Here is a 20,795-nt window from a genome sequence, read left to right on the forward strand (position 1 = left end):
CCCCAAAACCGACAGCACCAGACGGTTTCCAGTAATTGTCTTCTTGTTTCGGAAAGGTTCGTGCTGTTGTTTAATTTAAATTATTATGAATGAAAAAACATATCTCAACGTTAATAAGATGGAACTAAACGCAAAATTAATTGAGTTTTTTTATTTAGCATCCAACCGTTTCGGGGGAAAAATAAGCATGTTGGTGTTAAATATGCACCCGGCAAATAAATTATGTGTGTATCATAATGTTCCCGAAAGCTTAAACGACTTTGATGAGGAAAATCGTAATATCGGAGTATATAATTTCGATTTGCTGCAGCTGAAAGGCTTTTATTTCAAAATCCCAATCTTTGCACTTCCAACATGCACCTTAACGATCACTTCCCAAAACCGAACGCACAAAACGCACCTCGCCGGTTCGATCGTTTTCCAAAATGAACCCAAACAGATGGAGGAAATAAACCGACCGATCCTGCTTGCAAATTGGTGCGTTTCCCACCGGTGGTAAATTGGCTTCATTGATCATTGATAGCATTAATTGTGGTGGCGTTCGACGTTTCGCTCGATACGCCAAGGAGTCGCTCGGGTTGCCCATAGCAACGAGTGAAGAAATAAAACCGAACCCGTAAACTGTAAGCTCGTGCGCACACACCCAGCAAACGGACGCGCGGTCCAACGGACTGAACGATGATTAACTCGCAAATGTTTCGCAACTTAGAAACCATAAAGAAAATTACCGTGGCCCATTTCCAAAGGCCCTGCTTCTCCTTGTGCCGGGAGGAATGATAAATGGTTACCAATTTCACCCGAAAAGTTCAGCAGCATCTGTTGTAAATTATTCATTCACTCTCGCTGCGGTTTTTGCGGGAATCGGAGCTCTTGCAAGCATGCAAAGGGAGTCGTCGTAGGGTGTTTTTTTTTATGTTCACCCGGACAAGCTTTTATATTAAGAACCATTCGTCAGACAACGGAGCCATTCGGCCAATTAGCTTCCATAGCCCGAGCTCGTGTTCGCTTTAGAACTTAAATATTGTTCCCTGGTTGCGTTCCACCCGTGCTTCAACGGACTCTTTCGTCCTTCTCTCCTGTGAGAACAACGTGCGAAACTTCCTTTGACACCGAAGATTAACTTAATTCACTTGCGGACTATGCACCGTGGGAGGGAGATGGGTGACAAAAAAGCCCGGATGCATCACTACGTTGTGCAAGTTTGACCCTCGTCCCAAGCCTGCACACTATCGTCCTTGAAAGCTGACGGCGTCAGCGAATTAAAAGTCTCAGCGCAACTTTACGACCAATTTGTGGCTTTGCCGGACCAAGCAAATTGGTTTGAGCGAGACCGCTTTGTTGCGAGAATGTGAAGCGAGCGGGTCGGATGGAAAGCATTTTCCCCGACTTTAGTTGGTGGCTTCTTAACCGGTCAGGAAGTATTAAACACGCTCCGTAAGCACCCCAAAACCGGGTGACGGACGGCTTTTCCTTCTCCCCGGGTGGGGTCCACATCAGGACACACCGGGAGACGAAAGTCAAAGTTATCTCCTTAACAACCCACATACGCGCGACATGCACGTGCGCAAGGATACTGCCGTGGTTGCCATGGAAACATACACGCACACACAGAAAGAGGCACACGGTCAAGTCCAGGGGGCCGGAACTCTATTTGCATATTTTACCGACCGCAAACAGTGCCCCCCTTCTTCCGGATCGCTGGCAGTTGCAACCCACCCGCCCGATTGCTGGAAATCGTGACTTTTCTCGCAAGGAAGTGCTGGCCCCAGAGATGGAGGTGGAAAATTTACAAACGACGAACGGCACCCTCCAACCGGCGGTTGGTGCAAATGTTGTGTTGAAATTGAAATTATGCACCAAGCCTCCCGCCGTTCGAAGGCCACGAATGAGTGTCCCCAACCGCCGGGCAGGAGTTCGTCCAACAGGTTCGGTCGGGGGACGAGTTCCAGTACGGACCATATGCGCCACGAGACACCCGCCCGACAGACCCGACGCTGGGATTCTGATTCATGGGGAAAAATTTAAAATGAAATGAAAAGTGATAACTTCTGCCTCGCTGGACGTACGGTCGTACATGGGAGCATATTTCCGATGGGCCGGGAACGAAACCATTGCCGCCTGAACCGAGCCCACCGAATGCACCTCGTTTGGTGGGTGTGAGGGTCGTTAAATGAAGATGTTCCCAGCTGGTGCTGGTTTCCGGCGTGAGACAAACCGAACGAGTCCGGTCTCGTTCTCGCAACCCATCCCCCACGGGTGTTGCAATTAGTAATAGGAAATATGAGACGAGTTCTGCGGGTAATTGTGCGGAGGGTGGGTGGATGGTCGTACGGGGAGAGAAAGAGAGAGTAAGAGAGAGAGAGCGGAGAGGGAAAACGGCAGATGACTTTCAGCAAACAGATGGAAAAATATGCGCACCGGTACTCCGGGTTGGGTGCAGGGCTGTGAAAGTTAAATGGAAAACTTTGGGTAAATAAATAAAATCAATATCAGTCCCTGGCCGGGGAGGAGTGCACGCGCGGTAAGGATGTTCCCTCGAGGAAGGAACACGGGACAGGGAAAGGTATGATGATTGGTTGGGAAAAGTTGCTCGTTCGCTTCGGTTGCAAACCAGGACTACTTCCCCCACCGACGAAGGACGACTACTCGCAACATTTATCCTATTCCGATTTTTTTTCCCATCTCACTTCCTTGCTCGCTCTCTCTCTCTCTCATTCCATCAAGACCCACTTCACCCACCCTGGAGCCTTAGGAGACTCGCAATGAACTCATCTCTGCATCATCCCACAGATGCCACCCCGAAGCTAGAGCATTATTTTAGGGGTGAGATGTAATCGATTTCCAAACAGTTCGGTGGCAACATTTTCACAGGTGAAGACGCACACTGGCGAGAGGTTGAGGATTTCGAGTTTCGAACGAGCAAACAGATGAGAACTAAACGCTTTATGGTCAAACAAAAATCACCCATTAAGCCGTATGTGAGGCGTGCGTGTGCAAATATTTGTGGTTTAAAAGAGCAGGATCTATTAGAGGTTGCTTTAGAACGAGTGCATTTTGAAGGATATTGCAGGGACTAGACGGCATAAAGCTTCGTAAGGACGAATGTTCATTCGAGCTTCGAAAAAGGCGAGTGATTTGTTTGTATGTCCTTTTTTGCAATAAGTAATCGTTTTTAATAGTATGCGATTTAATTGATCGCACATTAAAAATACATCACAAGCATCACAAAGTCCCGTTTTCCCACGCTGCCACCGGAGAATTGATCTGCCTTTTTTCCCCGTTTATCAGTCAGGACGAAAAGTCATCCTATCCCTACCCGTTCGTGGTTGCACCAGCAAGAAAGGACCTTCGAAAGCCATCCACGACACGGCAAAACTCCCCATTGAATTCACAATCTCGAGTCTCGAGCTTCCACGACACCAGGAATGCCGAATGCATAGAACGCGCTGCATAATTCGCGCTGACTCGAGCGAAAGTTTGAAACGGACGGACCACCGGTTTGGGGGGGGGGGGGGAAAGGAGGGTGACCGCAAACCCGGGAAGCCTTCCGGGACGGTGCCATGCGGTAAATGACGCTCCGGCGAGGATGGTAAATTACAAATTCCGGACCTTAAAATTCGCTCGCTAAATTTCTCTCACCCAATGCACGGAACTGGGAATGTGCGCGTCCCACTCTTGGGCGTTGCATCCCCAGATCAAAGCCCCCCCTCCCATGGTAAAGGGGGAACTGACACATACACCTACACACACACACATACACTGGTTGCGGTGGGGAGCTCATTTTCGCTAACGGAAAATTTTCCACCATCCAGCATCCGTGGTAAGGAGCTGTAGGAATCGATCGAGAGGAAATGAGCTCCCCAAGCCAGCTACTCGGTTTCCGGAACCCGGTTATGCGCGAGGTGTGTCCTTGGGAAGTAATTTGCGCGCGTGTGTGTGTGTGTTTGTGTCTCGAGGATCGCTCTCGAGAGTTGCGGTGGAAAGTTTGAGATGAAGCGCCGGTTTCGAAATAATTGTGCATGTCTTTTACAATAATGAGTCACCCGAACCGACGACGTTGACGGGTGGTTGGAAATTTGCAATCAATTGCAGTTGCCAGAATCGGTAAAGAATGGGCCTTTGGGGGGAATTTAGCCACAGAAATGCCCCAATTCCCGGGCCCATGCACATGCTCATCGATGACGGTTGGAGGGCGCTCAATTAAATGCTAATGTAATGCTCATCGGCCTCGCTTCCGATACGGTGATCGGAGGCGTTATTCAAATGAATAAATTTCCCTCAAAGCCCTCGCGTTTTCCACCGAGAGTTTGAAGTTTACAAAAAAAAGGGACACCTGCCAAGCGACGAGATTCTTCCGAACGATCGTTCCGTAGTTCGTTTCCGGATTGGTTGTAGAAAGGGGTTCCAGTTCCGCTGATTGATACGGTTGTTTGGCTAGATTATTATTCACTTCTCTCAACGCGAGCATCCACGGGACGGTCATTTGTCCCGGGGTATTTTCGTCCCCCTCCCAAAGCTCGATCCGCTCGTGAAGGATCATGATAAACGCTTCCAATTATTATCACCGGGCTTAATGAATCCCGTTCGTCCTTGCAACCACCCCGAAGAGGTGGGCTTGTTTGTCGAGCTAATGGCAAATCAATCGTACTCACCTAGATCGAGCGCACCGGCTTCGAGGGACAGCAGCAGCAGCATCAGCAGTACCACCGGTACGAGCCGCATCCACCACGTGCCAGCTCTTACCAGCACCACTTCCGGCGACCGCATCGCTGCCATGTTCGCATCCAAATGACAGGGGCGTCCAAAAACGTACCCACGTAGGAGCGTGAAAAAAGGACCTTCCCTTTTTTTGTTTGCCACGGACCACCCACGGGAATGCGCTAGTTTTCCTTCACTTCACTCGAATCCGGTACGGATCGCGAGCATGAATTTATGCTCCTAAATGCACACACACACGTACACGCACACGTACACTCGCTGCCCTTACAGCTTCATAGAAAAACACGCACGTTCTCGCACTCGCGATGACGCACTTCCGTGGCGTTCGTAGGCGATCAATTACCCGACGGCGTATCCTTCCGCGCCCGGTTGGTGCCGATGTTTGGCGTGTTGTTTGCGTACGCGATGGTGTCACATCCGGTCATTTCTGCGAACGATAGAAGAGATAGAGAAGGAGTGAAAAAAAATCGCACATTATGAACAGTGTGTACATAAATCAGTGCCACGGATCGGTGCAGCGATGAACAGCGATGGGAAGTGTGCGAGAATGGAACAAAAAAAAGAGGAACGATCGCTTCAAATGAATGTGGCACGTGAACCGATGGGACAGTGACGATCGTTGGCAATGGAGCAAGTTTTCGTTTTTTTTAAGAGCAGGGGATTAAATTTTACACCAGGCACTTCCCTAAAAGCCAACAAACTTTACTACTCGCTCGCAAGTTGCTAGCGCTTTTGGAAACAGCTGAGTTTTCCTCGCGTTGGCTCGTAATTCGATGCACTTCTTCTGCATTTGGACCGTCGTTGGATGCCGTAAAACAAAAACCAGGCGAATGAGCTCCACCCAAGTTACTTCAGTAATCAACATCCCCACCGGTGGTTAGAACCGGTGAAGGAAAAGAAAAACAGCGGAAACTCGAGACAAAACCGAGGTTTCATTCGTTCGATCCACGCGGGTTGCGCACGTTTCGGTTGCGTTTTAATTACGCCAGCGTAAATGATATCATAAATTTTAATTAAATTCATCTTTACGACCACGTGCGCGTCTGACGGGCCAGGTTGGAGGAGCGAGAGAGAGAGAGAAAAAACCGACATAAACCAAGAGGAATTCATCTCATCATGAGAGTGCATCATCTGGTGTGGTGGTGGGTTTTGAATTGACGAGCAGCAAAAATTTGAATGTCAAGGTACGAAACGGCATGGTCTGGAAATGGAATTGTGATGTGGATTTATTACACGATCCTCGGGAAAATCGCATCCCGATTTCGAACGCTATCACCGATCCTGCAAACCCAGGGCGTTGCACAACAAGGGTCAAGGGTATCCAGAACCACAGGCATTAAAGCATATATGCTTTAATTGAAAGCAGCTCGTGTTGGGTACTACCGTTTTGCGGTTCGAATGCGGTGAATTAAGAAGAACGAAATAAAAGGAGACATGACATCAAATCAAGCCCTCGCTCGACTGTCACTTCTGGTTGACGGATGAACGCACCAGATCGTGACTTCAATTTACGGCCTTGTGCGTTATCGCGTTTGCCGTTCTGCTCGTTCGCAAAGCCATCCAACGTTCTCCTATGCAGTGATGCGTTGATTCACACACTCACAAAAACAAAAAACCACCAGCAAGATGAGGTCACAGGAGCACTAATGCGACCGACGGCTCGGTTTCGGTTTGGCCACCGAAAGTGGACCGGATTATTACCGCTCGTTTAGCTCGAGCTCGACGAGCACAATCACGTTCCGTGCGCAACGATACCCTGGCAGGCTCGCAGATGTGACCCAAGACGGTTCGGAACGATTGCAGCATCACGACGTGGCGGCACACACAAGAAAAAAAAACGGCAACAAAATATGCTCATTAAAATGTGCGCCCCAGTAGAAAAAGGACGACGTGTGTGTGTGTCTCGTGTGTCAGCGAGGTTTATTGGTTTATGCTTCCCGTTTCGATGGACCCACCACAAGAAAACAATAGCCCACCCGAACGCGAACCTCAGCTTTTAAAGTGAAACCATGACTCATTTTTAAACCCACCATCAACCGCGATCCGGGAAGCTGTTTTCGGATGGGGAGGAAATTAAACTCAACCCTCTCTTGCCAGTGTGCGCGTGCATAAATTGATCCCATTAAAATCCATTACCCAGCCCAAAACGCGCGCATCGATCGTGCACTCACGCACGCGGTCGAGGGCACGCTTGCATCGTACGAAATGCCCCACAAAACTCGATCGGGTCATAACTTCCCGCCGGTTGTACGTTAAATCGCGACGCAAACCACCGTCCCGTCCCCGTCCAACGTCCGTAATCGCGTGGAAACCCAATAAATTACCGTAACACCGTGTACGTGACGGATATTGTATCGAAGAGAGGGCGACCGCACTGGAACGGACGTCGTCGTGATGCGCGGCTCCAAAAGCGACCACCGAGCAACCGATCATGTCGACCCTTACCGGACGGGGGTGGTTTCGTGTGTGTGTGAGTGTGTGTATGATGTTGTCCGCTGTCACGAGCAGTACACACCGGTGGGGTGTGCAAGATGTGCGCCCGAAGACACGCCAATCGCTGCCGCGTGTGGGATGCAATTAATAAATAACGCAAGCAATGCCAGGCACATGTTGCTCGGATGGTTGCCATGCAACGGGTGGCTGTAATTTCCGATTACTTTGGTGAATCAACGATGTTGCGTTACACCGATTGAGAGCGATTCGATTAAACACGCCCGACGGTTCTCTTGAGGGGCTTTGGAAGTGGTCAGTTCCCGGAAGTGCCCATTCATCACCGGGTTGCTGGGCGGTTTGAAGCAAAAGACGACGTCCGGTGTGGTGTCGAATAAACAATCGCGTTTTAGGCGGCATGAATGCAAAATTGGTCACATGATTTGTTGCAGAAAAAAGAGCCTACAAATTTGTCGCGAATCCCTGGAATGACCGATCCGCTTAGCTCCAAGATTGTGTCGAAGTCGCTACAGCGAGACTAACTTGGCAAACACCAAAGGCACGTACGGATGACAAAGGCGCGGCTTGGAAACTGAGCTGACCCGGCGAGTGGACAAAAAAAAAACAAAGGACCAAGCCGCCAAGAAGACAAACACGACCCGTTCGCAAAATCGAAAGCTCGTTTTTTGCATATCGATGAGACCCAGTCGTGCCGGGATTGCGTCGTGTGCGAGCTGGCGGAAATGGCGTTTGTTGAACAAATTTTGGCATTTTTTTTTTTGGCAAAAGGTTGACTGTTGTTTCCTTCATTCCTTAAATCCATATATCTTTCACGTTGTTTTTTTTTCGCCAACATTACATCGTATTACTTCCCGAGGCGTCCAGTTTATTGAGCGATCCGGACCAATTGAAATAACACCCCCCTCGAACGGTGTTTCGCCATTTCACGAGAGTTGGTGGGCATATTTACGCCATCAACGGTTACCAATTGATGAAGAAATATAATCGACCATCAACCGCTCAAGAGCAATACGCATCGCTCGCAAAACGCTCGCTCGTAACGTCTTCAAATCGACCGCCCAAACCACCCCAACATAGAGCACCTGTCGTCATGGAGGGAGAGCATAATTTCCGAGGAAAAGCGCGTGAAGTTGCCGCTCCAGGATCATAAACTTCAGCGGCCGCATTTCGGAACACAAATAAATAACGAAGCAAGCAAAGCGGTTCCTCTCCTATCGGTGGTTGCTATCGTTTCTTGGAAGCGAAATAGCTGGTAATACAGAGCGGCGCTGAATTTTGCAATTTAGCTAGCATCAAGCTCCCAAACCGCTTACACTGACGATAGCGGGCGATCGTAAAAGAAAACTCAAGCGAACACACGCATCAAACGCACGCAGAAAGCAACAACATAAAAAATGAAACAAATCATGGATCAAAAATACACCGCCAATGACGATGATGATGATGATGCGGGATCGTGGAAGTAAAACCCTCCCTCGGGACCAGGCCTAGCAGCACTTCCGATTTTGCTGCCATGGTTTCGTAATGCGTGCGCGCTATTAAAACGACCGGTCGATAAAACGGCCCAGACGTTGCCCGGAGTAAACAATCGCGGGAGGGAATAAAACAAAAATACACCCATCAAAATCGATCACCACCGGCGAGCGCGTCACGATCGTACGCCATGACGCCAACGGTGGCTTCGAAGCTGCGCGATGAAAAATGATTTTCCATCGCTCGAATCGTCTTTCCCGGCTCACGAGCTCACTCTCACTGATGGCAAATCGGAAGGAGGAGAAGAAAAAAAAACAATAACACCCGCTAGGGAAACCGTTTCGATTTCAGCTCTCTCCAGGAGCCTGAACCTGACAGCAGCTGCTTTGCTAATCATTATCGAAAAGGGCTTAAGACGAACATCGCAGCACGGAAACACACCCGTAGCAACGTGGTAATCTTCCGTTTGATTGCTTCTTGCTTCCGCCCACGAACGATTACGCTCGATCAGGTGGAAACTAGGGAAAAATAATGCACCCATGCGCATAGGTGGGAGTATGTGCCTGTATGTGTGGGTGTTTTTTCCCAGGCTGTCCCTCGCAACAAGCACACGTACGACCCCCCGGGTTCGAAAGGAAGACAGGAATCGGCCCGGGGATTACCGTGGCAAGAAGCACATTTCCCACACCTCTTCGACGTACACACACATGTGCACACGTACAAGAATTCCCTCGCGTGACGCCAAAGACCCTCTCCGACCGCTGGCCACACCCCCTGAATGAATGAAGTGGAGGAGTGGGAAATCAAACGTCACTTTCCGTCTCGATCCCTTGCGCCATTAGGGCGCGGGTTTTGTGTCATGTTGCATGTCCCGTGACACGGCGTCCTCGGGCTCAGGCCGGGGTTGCTTCTTCTCGTTAACCACATGCACGTAATTAACGGACCTCAGTGCACGGAGCGCATTGCAATCGCCAAGCTGAAACGCAGTGCTCGGAGGGTGCGATGGCTATTGATTAATTAAAAAAGCATGCAACCGGGCAAGCGGCAAAGAAAAGGGGATTGTTTTTCTGTTTCGGAATAACACCAGAAACGACAAGGAGAAGCAGAAGAAGAAGGAGAAGAGAAAAAAAGCAAACACGCCAAAGGACGTCCGTCACGCGGGCCACCCGACACACGAAAGGAAACATTTGTGCATGCCACGTCGCCGTAAAAACCCGTCCTGCGTGAAGGTGCAGCTTGAAAGGGATGCGTGCTAATGGCGGTTTTCTTGTTAAGACCCTGTGAGGTCCTTTATCCTTGGCGAATGAAGGGAATGAATGAAACCCCGCGGGAAGGTGTAGCATAAAACGAGCACCTTGTTTTACGTGCTTCAACGGCGTCCTCGCGAAGGACTAAATTAGAATCTAAAGTGAAGTGGGCCGGATGTGTGGAGTGTAGGTCAGGCCGTTTTTCAGGCCACCGAGAGGACGATGCATTAATAAATTTCAACACCGTTGCCGGGTTTGTGATGCACATTGCAGCACAGGCGAAGAAACTGCCGAAGCGATAATCCTGCAAACGTTACAAATCCTTCTTACATTCGAGCGTCTCCGGAGGCGAAAAGGACGAGAAATTATTAGCAGAGATTCGCTTCTACGTAAAACGCTTCCCTCGCGCATTTGCCAACGATTTACGCCGATAATGGCAAACAGAACCGGTCGCACAATGGAACGAAAGTAATCCCTAACCCGGGGGCCTATCACGGCTGGCCACACGACGCTGACGATGATGATGATGAAGAAGGCGATGAGCTTCTTGAGCAGACAAGGCCCAGTCCGGAAGCCGCCTGGGAATGCCGAAAACGGAAGCCATCGCGCACAACCATTCACGGTTAATAAGGCTGCTCGTAAGGACGATTCGAAACGTCCTTCCACCAAAGACGCTCGCGGCCGAAGCGATCCATCTCTCGGATATTAACTCATCCGATTAGCGCACCGAGACGAACAGAAGTACGGAAGCGTCACTTCCGACGCGCTCCGGCGCAATCGAATGGGCGAAAAAGATGGCGATGGTGATGAATCTGGTCGTCCCGCGTGTTGGGGAATGAAAATAGGGAAAAACGGCTGCAAGAACCGGCTTGATACGGCTTCCCACGTCACTCAGGCGGGTGAATCGAGCCGCAATGGAGAGAGAGAGAGAGTGAGCTTATTGTAATTCCAGCGCATCGTCCGGAACATCTGTGTTTTCCGTAGCTGCCAGATCGGAGACGTTTACGTTTCGGTGCTGGCTTTCGGTGGTGGAGTATTGATTTTGGCTCATATTTCGGTCTCCTCCCCCCCGGGGAGTGTAGATTCCTAAAATATACGGCCCCTTTTTTTTCTTGGGCCCGCACTCGAAGGAAAAGACCGACGTCACGCGAATGCCGAGCGCAAAGATGCGTGGCTGGTTGGGCCGTTCGCGCATTATTTTCGGCCCCGTTGCCGTTGGGGAATGTAAATAAACATAACTCTGTGAAAATATTTGACTTGACGAGGTTGGGTGGGATGATGGTGGTTGGTTTTTTTTTCATTTTCAACGCGACTTCCAGCCTCCTCCATGGCGCAGGGTGTTTGCGATGAGCTCGTGAAAGATTTGCGACAAAACTCCGCTGTCGGTGCGATGAGAAGGCGCGTCTTTCGTGCGAGTTCCGCAATTTGGCGGTGCGATTCGCTGCCTCGTCACAAGCCACGTTGGAGTTCCAGTTTGGCGGCTTGTTCGCGGTGATGGGTTTATGAGCAGCGAATGATCGGTGCCGGTGGAGGATTCTTTGACGCCTAGGCATCTTTTGAGCCGCACATAAGCTCCATTTCCCACACCGACATGCCAGCTAATGGTGGGATTAATGGCGAAATAATGCACCCAATGGGTTTCTTTTTCGTGCGTGTGTGTCTGTGTTTCTCCACGTATCCATCGTCGACCATCTCGCATTTGCATTAACTGCACTTTTCCATCAGTGTCCTGTTCGGGGTTTCACCATCCACCGAGTTGTGATGCAAATGTGGCAGGCGCATTTTTTGGCTCGATGACGGATTGGAATCGAACGCCCATTTTGGGTTGTCGTGTTTGAGGATTTTATTTTTTCGTTCGTCTCTTGTTCCAATCTCCCCAGCCTTTCCCATTTAAGGGACTCACCCGAAACCCTGCTTCGAGGGCGTCTCGATTTGGGAGTTGTTCTACGAAAACGTGCGCGAAACGAGCGCGTGACTGAACCGCGATCGATGACATTCCGCTTCGGTGGAGTCCGTGACGCAAGGAAACCATCCGATCGGAAGTGCCAGATAGCCGGAACGGACAGTGGCGTGTGTTTCGGGAAAGGTGCCCAATGCTGTGTCGTTCGCGCGCGAGGTTCGGAATGATTAATGGTCGCGGGAAAGAGGATTCCGATGTTTCCCGTGATTGAGATCCGCGAACCGGTGCGTTCGGGGCGCCCGGGGACGATGTGTGCCGGTGACCAGGTAGGGTAAGGTAATAGAATTTTTATGGCGTTCGACGGGAGCCTAAGGGCTTACTAATCGCATCGCGAGGAACGGAACCGAAAACCTGAGCCGATTTTGTAATGAGAAGCCCATTTCGCACGATTACAGCATTTTTGTTGTTGGTTGTGGTTTTTCTTTTATTTCTAGCGAAAGGTAAAAGGTATGCGATCGGAAGCGATACGTGACTGCATCAAAACCCGTAAGGAGCTTGGTGGCTAATATCCAAGCAGTGAAGAAACAATTTATTCAGCGCAAGCTCAAAATCGAGCAAAACCAAAAAAAAAAGCAAGGATTTGCCCTTCGGTGGAGCATCCAACTGTGACGGAGTAATTTGCATTCCGCGCAAAAACGCAACACAACCCAACCATTCATGAGCTCGTCTCGCCTTCATTACAGCCTCGTAACACTTTCACGGAGGGCCACCACCCGCCGGTTCGAAAGGGCAGGTCCCAGTTGGGGGTGTAAATTTACACCCCCACGAGCACCCCAGGGTAAATTTACACCCACCCCTCGAGATGGACTGCACAGCATGAAAAACCTGCCAACGAAACTCATCAGCCGTCAGGCGGTCCCCGGTGATGGACAGCTCGGTGGCCAGGACTCGGACACTCGGTCCGGTTCGGAGTCTCCGGTGCTGATGGATGCGGTCAATAAAAACTCTAATTAATTACGAGAAACATCCATCATATCAGTTTAAATGAATCAAAGAAGGTTATTTAATTAGTGAGCGTGAGCAGCGAGGTTCAATTTTCCACTCGACCCATCCCTTGCTCATCACCGGCTGGGGGATCCAAATTGGCAGTTTTGGAGCGTGTGTGTTGTACGGACACGGAGACGGTTCGACATCGTCTCGGTTTGAATTCCGTTCACGCTCAACTAGCTGCTTGCTTTTTTTTTTGCGTGTGTGTTTTTCGAATATGGCAAGAGTGCAGGCAAAGAGGGACACACAAAAAAGCCAACCCCTCCCATGAAGCAATAAAGCTTTATTGCAGCCTCTTTACAGCACCTCAGAGTGTGGCCACCTCCGCATAATTTTAATACCATTTCGCTCGCTCTCACTCCAACTTTCATGCACTCTGTCTCTTTCGCTCACGCGCTCTGTTGCTAAGGACTGGTGGTTTGAACCATCCAGCCCAGGTTACTTTGATGTAATTTTCGTCAGGCACCTTTTTTGTACCGTATGACATTGGTTGCCGAGTTTCCATCCAAGGACAGGACGAAATGCACGGTGAAGGATGTTTCGATCTTTTTCTTCTTTTTTTTTTGGAGTCACTCGCCTCCATCCAGCAGTCAGAAGCGAGAGCAGCCAAAACTGGGAAATCGTAGCGAGTCCTTGATGTTTCATGCAAAAAGGTATTGCATCCGTGTGAGGCGGATCGTTTTAAGTGGCGAGCACCCGTTTAAGTCACCATTTGTCGTTCTGTTCGCAGCTCGATTCACGTGACTTTCGTGGTACAATCATCATCATCATCGCTATAGCCATCAGCATCGGCGTCATCGTTATGATCGGTAGCACGAGAAAATCCCAACCTCGTTAGTGCGAGGTCATTATGCATTACTAACCTTTAGCTCGAACGGGGGCGCACATGTGGTTCTAATGGCTGAAGAGGTGGCCTCAAAATCACCTTTTTCTGCGCTCATCGGTGCTTAAAGCTCGTTTGCAAATAGATCGGCGTTTAAAACACACAACACCGTCACGCCTCAAGATGTTGTGCCCTTTTGCGAATGGAGTGCCCCCAAAAAAAAGAGGGCATAAATCAGGGCACATCCTTGGAGCTGCCTCACAACCGAAAGTCCAGTTTATCACATTTTGATAAATTGCAATTTTTCCGTATCTCCCCGTTCCCGTCCGGAATCCACTTTGCGCCATATCCTCGGCCACCGCGTTTGCAGCCGAATCCGAAGTTCGACGACTGCAGAGCAAATAAAAGAAGAAATCCGCCTCGAGCTGCAAAAGGAAGCCCCCGTTTACGAAAGCGAAATTGAAATGCACAAAGTCTGACATGAAAAGCATTAGCACCCGGGGGGATGTGCCGGCCTTGGGCGGATGAGGAGGAAATGGAAAACACATTCGCCAAAACCCAACCGATGTGTGGGAGAAGGAAGAAGGAAAACTTTTCGCTTTGCGCTCAAAACCGACATCGACTTACGGCACTCGATTCGACGGCGACGACGGTGGAACCTTTTTTTTTCATAGCGTCGAAAAAACAACGGCACGTCCGTGAGTGCATTCTAGTGTGTGGGGGGTGGGGTGGGGGTGGTGATGGTGGGCGGAAGGACGGAAGGACGAAGCACAGAGATACCATGTGAGAACAACTTTCCCATTCGCGCAGGATACGATCGAGAGCCTGCTCGTTACCATCCCCACACGGCAAACCCCAGATCCCCGATCGGCAGCTCGTTTTGCAACCGGAACTCGATAATGGGAATGCATTTTTCTCGCCGGTGAAATCTTTTGCCGTACGGGATGCGGTCGCTTTCTTCTGCTTCTGGTGTGGCAGGGACGATTTGCTCGTCCTTCCGAAGGGCCCACAGTGGTGGTGGTAGTGCAAATTTTATGCACCCACATGCACGTATGCAAAGCAAGCGAGAACGAAAGCGAGGAAAAAGACACACTTGCAAACCACAAAACTATTCGATCGCATTTGGGGTCTCTAAATTATAAGACCACGGTGAATCCCCATCTCAAGGGCCCGCGTGGAGCGAACGAGCGGACGAGGCACCGAAAGCTTGGCAGAAAGTTTCACCCTTCGCGCCCGAGGCCGAAGGGAAAAGGCGGTTCATTCTTTTCAATTTCACTCCGCTTCACCGAAGGGAAGTTTTCATCCGAACGGACAGACGAACCGAACGGATGAGTGGTGCGAGCGCGCGAAAGGAAAACTAAAGTTGCAGCCCATTTAGCTTTTAGGTGGGTGGGACGGGTGAAACTTTTCGAACTCTGCTCGCAACCCACCCCCCATGCCTATCCCATTCGAGACAGTCGCAAATTCGCACGACGAAAAGGGAGGGTGCAAAAAATGAAAAACCAGAGATTTCCCTGCATCAAGACAACCCGCTGAACATCCGGAAAAGCGGTCCAGGGACAGAAGCTAAGAAAAGGTGCAACTTGCATGGAATGCAGTCGGTGAGGGGTCGCCCTAACCACCCTCCCCCACCCCCCCTCCGCCACACCACCCTCGAATGGGGGTGGGATTGAAGGTGACAATTTTCCTGACAACTCCGGTGAACAAACTCACCCCGCTCGCGGGCACGAGTGCACGTTTTTGCCGCCCAGCAGCACCAAAACGAACGAATTGTTTCGCATTCGATGAATGGAACGGAAGACCCCAAAAAAGGCGACCGCAAAACGGTTGTCATCGCACGACGAGTTCGTGCATGGATGAAACTCCCAGCCCGTCGCTTTTCGATGCGTGCAACTTTGCAAATCCGCTGCCTTTTATTGCTTGATCGTTGTGTTTTCGCATTAAATGAAAACGGGGTAGAGGGGGGAGAATATTGCTTCCAGTTTCGCGCCACCACCCTTGAAAGGGTTGCTGTTCCTGTGGGGAAGCAAGAATTTCCACACGCCGCACACTGCCAAATGGCAACTTCAAACGACGTACATCGGGAAGGCACTTACTCAACGCGAACGGTTCGCGTTTCGTGGAAGTGCTTCGACCGCCCGGCCATATTTTCCATCATCCCGACCCGGCCAACCGCGAAAGGATAGAATTTCATGCGGCCTGCGCCCTCGCCCACCCCGGCCAGAGTGATTTTCTTACACAACCGCAACAGCACATTGTCGAGCCACGCAATGAGTTACGCGCGCTCGCTAACCGACTCCTCGAGTGTGAATTATAGCCGCATTTAGTGTAAATGTTTACGGCTATTTGTTGTTCTTCCGCGTGCCCCGAGGACGAGACAACGGTGTACCGAATTCCTGCTGCCAAACGGCAGCAACGGGTTGAGTGTGCGTGTGTGTGTGCGCTTTCGCAACAACCAGACTCGGGGGATCATAAATTGTTTCCAATAATAGAGCGAAAGTGCGGCGGCCATCTTGCTGGCCCGCTGCATCAGAGCTGCATCAAAGCAGGCGCGGTCTGCCTACTTTGATCTCGCGTTCCATCGAACGTATGGCAACGAAAATTCCGACCCACTGTTGGGAAAATAGCGGAAAAAGAACCGGCCCCAGCCCGATTAGGGGGGGGGGGTGGCATAAAATAGTTCCATTTTGTAAGCGTTTTTCATCCGCCTCCGAACAGATTTATTTATGATCAATCTTCCCGGGTGTGTGTGTGTGTGTGGGTGGGATTTTCTTTCTTGCTGCCCGTTACAAATTGCAACTGACGTGCCATTATCACGGATTGGTGAGAGATTGCGCCGGATTGCAGAGTAGCGTGCAGCTGGTCTGCAGCTTCCCATATTTTCCCACCGTTCTCCCGTGACGGTGCAAGTAATGTCTTGCAATTGATGTAATTAATTTTTCGCCTCCCTTCCGTGCGCACCGAATGCATCCCTCCCCAATGATGTGCATTTCGTGATTCACGGCAATATATATAAACCGCCCGTACACACTCATTCGTTCCGTTGCACCCGTCGAAAGCGGACGGCTTTCTTCGGCGTACGTTACCGTGTGTAGTTGGAAGTGGCCCCGATTCGATTTTCACGTCAGATGGAATCAATTTCCCGCTTCGCTCGCAGCTTCTTCCTGCGGCCACACTAGCCAAAACGGTGCATTGACGTGTGTGGGTGGGTGAGAGCGAAACAAAATAAATACGAAGCACATACACAAAAAAAAGGCACTCGGAAAAAGGAACCGCCTTTCAAAAGCAGACATCGGCATCGGCAGCACGGAGCAGCAAATCATTCACGGACCCCCGGGAGCGCCACGGTCGAGGTGTTCATCGGGCATCATGTGAAAATCGCACAGCTTCAGCCCTGCGCGAAGGCCGGCGTGTGGCAAAGTTTTTCCCCGGCAAACCCCCGGGAGGCAACAAACGCGTTCGCGTTTTCCCATATGTTTTTCCCTCCCCCACACACACACGGGCGCGATGGTGGGTGGAAAACGAAATGGCACCGAGGTGAGTCAGGATGCTGTAGAAAAAGGTTGGCAGGGAAAGCGCGAAGCAACAGCAACAACAAAAAAACACACGCCCCGATGATTAATAGCATTGGCACGGGGGAGCGAATTAGAAGCGATAGCTGCACTTGCACTTGGCGTCCGATTCGGATGCTCTGTTGCGTTGTGTGGCAAAAAAAGGCCGTGAGTGTGGGAGAGAATGTGAAAACAAAAAGCCCCACCGTGTGGAACCAGTGCACGGAATTGCACGAATTAAGGAATCCATAACGTTCATGGAAACTCCACCGTTCAATTTTCCTTTCGCATATCCTCTGCTCGGTTTGCGCGAGTTGAACTGTCGGTGTTTTTTTTTTATTTATGAAATTAAACACGTCGAAACAATACGGTTCCGGTGTGCGATGTTTGATTTTCATGCCATCGGGGGTTCTTAAATAGTTAGTTTGATTAGTTGATTGATGATTGATTGTTGGCGGGAGGAATCATAGGAGCGATTAAATCCCGGTTCTGATTTCAAAAAAATCAATATCTGATCTGACTGTGTGCAATTTTCTTCCCATACCCGTAAGGGTACTATGGATTTATTTACAGCTCGCTTTAGACGTCTAAAAAGGTGCCCAAAATGACTAATGAGGGGCATATTTCATATGAGCAACTCTGACGAGCACTAGGGGCCAAAAAGCCGGCTCAATCTCCAACTCGCTTTATTTATTCAACGACCTATGGCCTGTGCAACGCAACACAGCTCCACTAAGCGCGAGTTTTGTACACACTCCGACAGGAAGTGCGAGTTGTTTCGGTGTTGCGCACGCAAGATAAGCATTGCAACAAGCGCGTCCAAACATCCGATCCATTGGTCCTAACCTTGTCCGTTCGAAACCACGGCCAGTTTTGAAACACGCGTGTCTTGACCGACACAGAGTTTCTCTGGACGTCGAATCGCATCCATTCCCCAACGATAAACACACTTAACCTCAAAATGCGCTCCCTCACACACCACCCAAAGCTAAAAGCATCTTCCGGCTCGATCCGGTTCGGGGCGGGATTGCGTAAAAATTCGACAAATTGCGCACCGTGAAAAGGCAACCTTCCGAAGGCCAGTGGCTGGGAAATCCGCCAAATGGAAATCGGTGAGTGATTGGCACGGGATTAGTGGACTAATTCGCGAAGCAATCAACATTAGCCCGCGGGATCAGGCATGCAAAATCAATCCATTTCCATCCACGACGGGGATAAGGACGTGTCCGTGTGGGCCACTTCATTAGCAAGCCGGTGGTTATCCTTCGAACCAAGCTCGGGGCTTTACAAAAGCAAAACGAATCGAAATGTGTGCTTTTGTTCGAATGAAAATCCGCGCAACAATGCGCACTTTCGGCTGCTAAGCGCTTCGGTAAGCAACCGGCCCAGAATGGGTGGATAAAATTCGCATTAATGCCGCTCTGACGTAAGCCCGCTACTTGCTGAAACACTGGAAGCATTCCCAACGGAGCAATGCTTAGGCGGCTCTTGGAACCACTTCTGGTGGCCTCTCGAGTGCAGCTAATCAGGACACTAATGCCTTCCTTTCTTTTTTTTGCTGCTCCACCTCAATAGGCATTCCACGATTCACTCGCTCTGCAAACCGGAAGCTGTGGGTTCAACTCGGACCGGAAACACGGGCGCGTACTGTTTCAATTTGCTTCTAATTAGTTGTAATTTTAGGATTATTATTTCTTTTCCGAACCTTTCCGGGTTCGCTTGGCCACCAGCTTTCCCCGGGCAGGCTGGAATCGGCTGGAATGCGCAACCTCACAACAACTCGCTGCTTATCCTCGAACGAAATGCTTCCTTCGTCCTTTGGTGGCCCGCATTTGGTGCTTCTTTATGGCTCCCGGTGCCCGGATACACCGGCAAACACGGTTACGGAATACTTTTGCCCATTCTGCGCTCGTTCGCTCCCATCCCACCGCTGTGTCTCATTACGTGCCACAGGACCACTCGTTTTATGTTTCTTCGTCCCTTGCGCCACACCGGGGAAAAACATCCAGACCGGAACTTCCCAACTATGCACCCTCCGGATCGCACACCCACCAGTTTGCTCGCTCGCTCGCCCACGATGGTAAAGAAATGTACTCGCGCACACAAAGTGGGAGATGAAGAGATTTTTCCACATTTTCCGGATTGCGTCCTATCGCGCGATACGATGCAGCGCGCTCGTGGCCCTTTTGGCCTCGATGGTTTCTGTTGCCGTGTTGTGTCCGGCCGTTGTTCCACTGCAAAACCACTGGACAACCCTGTTTTTGTACCCACCATGTCCACAGGAGCGAAGAAGGCTGCGAGCGTAGTGGGAAAGTTTTAGCATCTGTTCGCGTGCGGCGCGTACTTTGGCTGAAATGCTTCGTAAAATGGGGAAGCAGATTCTTTCAATTCCACGAAACAACTGTGGCGCCTGCAGGCCCGCTCGAGGTCCGAGTTGTTGCCGGTAGTTTCACTCGAACTGCATCCAAATTCCACCCGACTGGGTGGAGAAGGCTTTAGTTCTAGGGCCAATCGAAGCCAAGCTCGCTTTCTATGCCATGGTTTCTGTTGGTTGCCGGTTTTTGGTCGGTTTATTTTGCGACCTCCACCAGCTGATGAGCGGGGGTTTTGGCGTAAATTTCACTTCACTACTTGGGGCCATTGGTATACATTTTTCCTCCCCCCAAAAAAAAAATCACCCACCGGAACGGGAGCGCACCCTAAGCGGCGGCGAACCACGGCGACAGGTACGACGCAGGCGACGACCGGCGAAATAATATAACATCATATTATTCTTTACTTTTTTTGACACTAATCTTTCCCGACAATGTCGTGGATCGTGCGTCCTCGTTCTCGTCGTCCCGGAGGGCATCGGTCGTGCTGCCAAAGCCAAACAAGAAACCCACGAGACCCACCCGTGTCCTGGTCGTTCGATACGGGAAAATCTTCCCGTCATTCATGTCCTTTTTCCGTGGCGTCGCTTCGAACGACAGTTGCCTGCCCGCGGTAACGGCACACAACGAGACACATGCCACGGCCGGTTTCCACCCACCCACCCACCTCACGAGGCAGATGGCATTTTCTCCCACGGCCGAGGGTCTAACGCCGGCTGCGAAACTCGCTCGCATCGGAAACTATCCGATCCGCCCTCGGGTGTACACGGTTCGAGCACATAATGGCACGGGATGGGTGCGTCTCGGTGGGTGGGGGGTGGGTAGGGATTCCAGTTTTCGCCTCCCAACGATCTACGGTCTCCCCACCCTCAAAAGGAGCGATTTCCGGCGCCCTTTTCAACGGAACTTTTCCACCCTCCCAAAGGGGGATGGAGCGAACGATTTCCACGACCAAACTTACGTAACGCCACGTGTGAGTGTCGCGCGAGGATGCCAACGTTACATGCCTTCGGAAAAGCACCTGGTGGCGTGGAGGAAAATATATAAATATAAATTTTGCTCCCGCTTTTCTACGGCGTCCATCGTCGGCCTCGCCCAGGGAGTTGAGTTTTGCCGAGAGCTTCAGCGAGTCGTTCGCTGGAACCGATGGAAGTAGGGAACAAGAAAGAGAAAAAAAAGCTAAGAAAACACATCCCATCCGAAGCGAAGGTC

At 50.5% G+C, this 20,795-nt stretch overlaps 1 protein-coding gene and 1 long non-coding RNA gene across 2 annotated transcripts in view; both read right to left on the bottom strand.

Annotated features, from left to right (window-relative positions):
• Positions 1-4,776, bottom strand: part of LOC128722841 (discoidin domain-containing receptor tyrosine kinase B) — a 102,529-nt gene extending 97,753 nt beyond the window's left edge. The window contains exon 1 of the mRNA XM_053816523.1: positions 4,653-4,776. Coding sequence (XP_053672498.1) covers positions 4,653-4,776 — 124 coding nt within the window. The remainder of the gene's footprint in view (positions 1-4,652) is intronic.
• A 273-nt stretch (positions 4,777-5,049) lies between these two features.
• LOC128725417 (uncharacterized) overlaps positions 5,050-20,795 on the bottom strand; it is an 80,670-nt gene continuing 64,924 nt past the window's right edge. The window contains exon 3 of the long non-coding RNA XR_008410819.1: positions 5,050-5,146. This is a non-coding gene — a long non-coding RNA (uncharacterized LOC128725417). The remainder of the gene's footprint in view (positions 5,147-20,795) is intronic.

This window comes from Anopheles nili, chromosome 3, assembly GCF_943737925.1.
Source record: "Anopheles nili chromosome 3, idAnoNiliSN_F5_01, whole genome shotgun sequence".
Taxonomy (NCBI): Eukaryota; Metazoa; Arthropoda; class Insecta; order Diptera; family Culicidae; genus Anopheles; species Anopheles nili.